At 31.3% G+C, this 5,558-nt stretch overlaps 2 protein-coding genes across 2 annotated transcripts; both read right to left on the bottom strand.

Moving 5' to 3' along the window:
• Nucleotides 1-319: 319 nt before the first annotated feature.
• On the bottom strand, nucleotides 320-1,490 carry LOC126909239 (uncharacterized). Its single transcript, XM_050691656.1, has 4 exons — nucleotides 821-1,490; nucleotides 631-759; nucleotides 417-570; nucleotides 320-354 (listed from the first exon to the last, which is right to left on the bottom strand). The coding sequence occupies exons 1-4, from the start codon at nucleotides 1,007-1,009 to the stop codon at nucleotides 320-322; spliced, it is 507 nt and encodes a 168-aa protein (XP_050547613.1). The 5' UTR covers nucleotides 1,010-1,490.
• A 62-nt stretch (nucleotides 1,491-1,552) lies between these two features.
• On the bottom strand, nucleotides 1,553-2,247 carry LOC126909238 (uncharacterized). Its single transcript, XM_050691655.1, has 2 exons — nucleotides 1,906-2,247; nucleotides 1,553-1,847 (listed from the first exon to the last, which is right to left on the bottom strand). The coding sequence occupies exons 1-2, from the start codon at nucleotides 2,220-2,222 to the stop codon at nucleotides 1,703-1,705; spliced, it is 462 nt and encodes a 153-aa protein (XP_050547612.1). The 5' UTR covers nucleotides 2,223-2,247; the 3' UTR covers nucleotides 1,553-1,702.
• Between the last annotated feature and the right edge of the window lie 3,311 nt (nucleotides 2,248-5,558).

Genomic DNA, 5,558 nt, shown 5'->3' on the forward strand with positions numbered 1-5,558 from the left:
TCAGCATATTGTCTTATACTACATGATAAGATTTTCGAGTATAACGCTATGACTAGCGAAGTACACAAGGTGGTTTAATTTATGAAATAAAAAATTAATATAAGTATAATATTTTTTTTAATTTAAAACAATTACTATTGTACATAATTAGTTATAATTTTTAGTTATTTATGTTTTACATTTAATGATTAAATTTAAATTTATTTACAATATTATACATTATTAACATATTTATAAATTTATTTATTACTATTGTTATTGAAATAGTTATTTATCTTTTTTTTTTTCCAATGTTTTTGTTCATATTCTTTGAATATAGCTAGTCAAATTCATTATTCCAACTCCTAACGTCTTCTGAAACACGATAATAATTTTATTACTATTTAAAACAGATTTATAATTTTTTTTTTACTTACTTATCATTTCTTGGTAATCTGATGTCTTTACATCATCAACCCACGTTCCATGTGTTATTAGGTCCAATAAATCTTCTTTCATATCAAAATTCAACCATGGATGTGCTCCGAGATGAAGATAATTTCCATTAACTGATTCATTATTTAACTGATTCTATTATTATAATAAAAACATGAAAATTTTTTAAATATATATAAAATATTAAACACATACCGTTTCATTTAACCAAGTTTGATGTTGCCCCGCATCGATCATCGAATATGATGCAGGATTTTCTATTTCATTAACTATATTTAAATAATAATCATCCATATTCCAAAAATCTGGTAATAATTCTTGAGACTGCGAAAATATATATATTTTATTATAATCGCATAAATAAAATTATTTTTAAATTACTTACCATTGTTTGCGAAAGTGGTTCAATTTTCATCTCGTTTATTATATCTGCGAATTCTTCTTCGCTAAGTAGTGGAGACAGCGGTTCACTTTTCATATTATTTAGAATTTGTAAAAATTCTTCGTTGTTAATACTTTGTAATGACATGTTGCTTATAACGCTTTTGATCGAATGACTGTGGTGATCACACATACTCTTATACAATCTTACAGTAGAATTTCAAAATGATGAATTAGCATTTCTTTTGACACTGCGATTGGTTTAAAATTGGTTGACGTTTTAAAAACAATTGCTGGAATGGGTACTGTGAGATATATATCAGTTTTTAAATTTACTTCGTTATATTTTTGTCTTAAAATTTGCTGATTATGTGTTATTTAAATGCTAACTGTTTAAATCATAAAATAACCAACTTGCGTATTATATATACATGCATTTAAAATATTATTTCAGCATTTTGTCTTATCTAGCAGCATTTAAATTTTTTTCTTTTTAAGTGATATGTAATCATAGAAACGATGACTGGAGTTATAGAAATATGAATTAAATTTATCGTATCTGCTTTTGTGAGAAATTAAATTTTCTTGATAATATACTCATCAAGTATGCATTTATAACTATAAGTTACATATTTTATTTTCATAAAGCATTTAATAATGTGTGTTTAATAACACAATAAAGAATGAGAAGATATACAATAGTTATATATTCTTATCTCACAAATTTGTTGATTGTATATATTATTTTGATAGAAAATTTTTTTAATCAATTATCAAACAGTTAGTATATATAATAATTTTTATTTTAATTAAAAAATGTTTTACAATACAATTATATCATTTCAAAATTGTTTACAATTATTGTTAATAATATTTTTTTATTTTGTTAACCAAATAAATCGTTACAATTTTCCCATATTTGAATTTGATCATTAAATGGATTAGATAAATCATTATTTATACGGTGAACATTATCATCTTGTACATTTTCGTTGTGATTTTCCAAATGATCTTGTTGGTCATCGTTTTTACTAAAAATTTTAATTTTATTTAGTATTTTTAGCATAAACAATTTAGTGAAATATCTACCTTATATTTTCATTTGTCATCTGCTTAACATCCTGATTGGTTTGATGTTTGAAATCCTCAATGAATTGTTCCCATATACGTTTAATGATACATTTATAATCGAAGGTAACTATTTCTTTGTACAGTGCTGTTGATGTCTTTGGCAATAACGATATATCCATACTTTTCACGATGGAATACATTAAATTTTCGGGTAATACTAAAAACTTGTTTATAACCAAATCCTTTACTTTTTCGTAAACTTCTTTACTTTGCATGTACAATAAGTTACATGTTTCATATTTCTCTTTGGTTACTTCCAGGAGACATGACTTCATTTCTTTCAACGCATATAGATTTTCTTCGGTCAATGNTACTTCACTGATTACACATACGAGTAAGAAAACGAAGATACAATACGATTGATTTTCACGAGCGATTGTGTTTTATACCAATATTAAATAACAGGAGTGGGGGAAGAATACAATCATCTTTGAAGTGGGAGGTTGTGAGGCGCTATTATTTGTTATCAAATTGAATTTTTATTTTGATAAGGGAGGCGCTAATAATTTTGATAAGTGAGGTGCCGGAGGAGATTATAAGTGAGGCGCCGGGGAGATTATAAGTGAGGCGCCGGAGGAGGCGCAAGTGAGGCGCCCCCACAAACACACATCAATACGTAATTAATAGCATAATTTATGTATTCTGAACACAGGCGCTCCAACTAGAGCTAACCGGCCATTGTTCCCGGATACTGCTGTTGACCTAACAATGTGCTCCCCTAATATTTCCTTGTCCTCTTCTTGGTATGTTTTGGGTGATCCTCACGGTAGCGACCACTATCCTATTGTAACAAGTCTTTTTATACAGCCCACTCAGAGTATGGGTCGCTTTAACTGTGACTCCAATGTTTCAGATAACTGAAGGTTTAATTTAGACTTAGCAGATTGGATCTCTTTCTCTCTAATTGTCTCTACCTTACTCGAATCTTGGTCTGAATCCACCTCCCCTACAACAAATTATAACAATTTTGTTGATATCCTAATAAAAGCAGCAAAACTTTCAATCCCGCGTAAGCGTTCGAACAATATTAGTTTTAGCCATTCTCCTCCTTGGTGGAACTCAACCTGCACCACTGCAGTTAAAATGCGCTCCTTTCATTTCAAAAAATACAGATCCTCAGGTTCTCTTCATGACTTTATAACATATCAAAAATCAAAATCCAACACAACTAAAATTATAAAAAAGGAAAAAAAAAACTCTTGGTTAAATTTATGCAGCAATCTACACCCTTCAACGTCCATCTCTGAATTTTGGACCATAGCTAAAAAATTTTATTATGTGATATACCAAGTTTTTGTTTAGTATTTGGATTTACCGTGTTTTCGCTTACAAAACATCAAATATATTGAACTAACCGTATATTTTACTTATTTTATATTACAATTTTAGATGGGTTTTAATAGGAAATATGCTATTTTTACATCAAAAATCGGCGTAAAACCACTAAATTTACCTATAGAAACAAAAAAAATTTTTTTTTTAATTTTGGAGTTATCCTGTTTTTGCTTAGCACGGCAGTAATCTTCTACGTTCTATTGCAGGTGTTAAGAACCCCTGAATATTATTTTATAATTGTGTAGAGTATATAATACATGGTCGTCCGACTGTCGTCGAACACAGGAATGTGCTGACCAAGGGTTTTAGGGCAACCATGGGCAAAGGACTCCCACTGTAGGTACCCTACAGTCAGTCGTGGTTTAGTATGCGCTAGTTACACTCATTCTATATCATTCTATATCATTCTATGTCATTATATTTTATTATTCTATTCATTTGTATTAACATTAATAAATAACGTGTATTGTATTATTAATTGTGTCAATAAAATTATATATTCTAAAGTTTTATTGAAAAGTGAGTGTTTTCTTTTTCTTATTAAGTTTAATTCCTTTTACCACGTGGGCCCGCACAACACAGGCACCTGGTGGGGCTCCCACCCCTCCTCACTCTTACTTATTTTTAAGGCTCTTATCCGTTCTAAAGTTGACTATGGTTCCTTTTTATACGCCTCGGCTTCCACTGTTCATCGTAAAAAAATCAATTCTCTACTCGCATTACTACTTGTTTACGCACAATTATAGGTGCAGTTTACTCTACCCCTAATATAAGTTAAGAAGTTGAATGTGTATGCCCTCCAATTGAAATTCAATCTCGTTACTTAGCCTATAAATTCCTTTTAAAACAGATATCCAGTCCTGCCAAGTTAATATTTCATTGTTTTCATTCACTAAGCTCACTTTGGCGATATGTACCCAAAACTCTTCCTCTACTAGCCTCAATTTCTACTACCTTGATTCCTTACCTTAATTCCATAATTACCTCATTCAATCGCCTATCTATATACGACATTCCATTTCATGTACTTACTCATTTTCCAAAAATTCACTTTAATCATCTATTACTTTCTTATAGCAATCCTCAATTACAATCTCTCCCAACTAATTTCGTCAATTATCTTTTTGATGAACTCATTTCCTCTCGTTTTGCTAACTATTGCCTCATATTTACTGACGGCTCAGTTTATACTAATTCCGCCGGTTTTTCCTTTTTTATTCCTAGTCTAAACATTAATTTCTCAGATAATCTCCCTTCAAAAGCTTGTTCATTTACCACCGAATCTTATGCGATATCCTGGGCTCTCGAGTTCGTCAAATCGCTCAATATAATAAATGTTCTGATTGTCTCGGATTCACTGTCAGTTTTATCATCTCTTTCCTCGGTTCCTTTTAAAAATTGTAGATCCTTCCTCATAATGAAAATTAAAGCCTTAATTTATAGTCTCTATTTAATGGACATCAATGTTGAATTTTTATGGTGCCCCAATCATGTCGGAATATCTGGCAATGAGATAGCAGACCATCTGGCCAAACTGACTAACTCCTTCAACAAACCACCTCTAAAAATTCCCTCTTCCGATCTCCTTTCCTCTTTTCTTCCAACTATTAATAAAGCATGGAAAGATAAATGGTCAAATTTTTCTTTAGCTAACTGGCATAAATCTATAGTTCCAACTATCCCTAAACGTCCTTGGTTATACAACCTCCCTCTGTCCCGTTTCCATATTATCTCTTTTTCCCGTCTTAGATTTGGTCATAATCGGTTACCTAGTCATGTCTTTAACATGTCTCTACACCATTCCCCCTTCTGCCCCAAACACAATGATGAAGTTGACACGATATTTTTTAAAAAAGGTTATTAATAATAATACAACGTAACACCGTTATGGAGTCGATTAACTTTATTTAAATTATAATAATATTATAAAAACTGGTAAACAGTGAGGTGCGAAATACAAAAAAACAATAATGCACTGATGAAAAATCACACGGCACGTACGGCGGATGTAAGTCACAGATCAATTAGTTTACATAGTCGCCGAGTTGTCTCGCGGTGCTGAACCCCCTTACCTGTCCTATCTACCGACCGCCGGATAAGACAAACTTGTGTTATCGTCAACACTAATGAGTGCGACGGTGGACAGCTGATAATCACGACCGGATAACGTGCTAATTTACGGTAAATGAATAGTGCGCTATTACGGGCCTTGTCAACTCTGCCTCACTAAGTTGTGCAACCGGTGAACTAAATCTCAGTCGATACAATTCTTTTCT

Source organism: Daktulosphaira vitifoliae, unplaced genomic scaffold (genome assembly GCF_025091365.1).
Source record: "Daktulosphaira vitifoliae isolate Bord-2020 unplaced genomic scaffold, ASM2509136v1 Scaffold_205, whole genome shotgun sequence".
Taxonomy (NCBI): Eukaryota; Metazoa; Arthropoda; class Insecta; order Hemiptera; family Phylloxeridae; genus Daktulosphaira; species Daktulosphaira vitifoliae.

What these genes read in the sequence shown, in the direction of transcription:
- LOC126909239 (XM_050691656.1), bottom strand. Translation starts at nt 1,009, where the DNA reads ATGTGTGATCACCACAGTCATTCGATCAAAAGCGTTATAAGCAACATG. An exon ending in AAACTTGGTTAAATGAAACG is followed by an intron (nt 571 to 630) that starts GTATGTGTTTAA and finishes TTATAATAATAG; the next exon opens with AATCAGTTAAATAATGAATC. An exon ending in AGATTACCAAGAAATGATAA is followed by an intron (nt 355 to 416) that starts GTAAGTAAAAAA and finishes ATCGTGTTTCAG; the next exon opens with AAGACGTTAGGAGTTGGAAT.
- LOC126909238 (XM_050691655.1), bottom strand. Translation starts at nt 2,222, where the DNA reads ATGAAGTCATGTCTCCTGGAAGTAACCAAAGAGAAATATGAAACATGT. An exon ending in ATGACAAATGAAAATATAAG is followed by an intron (nt 1,848 to 1,905) that starts GTAGATATTTCA and finishes TAAAATTTTTAG; the next exon opens with TAAAAACGATGACCAACAAG.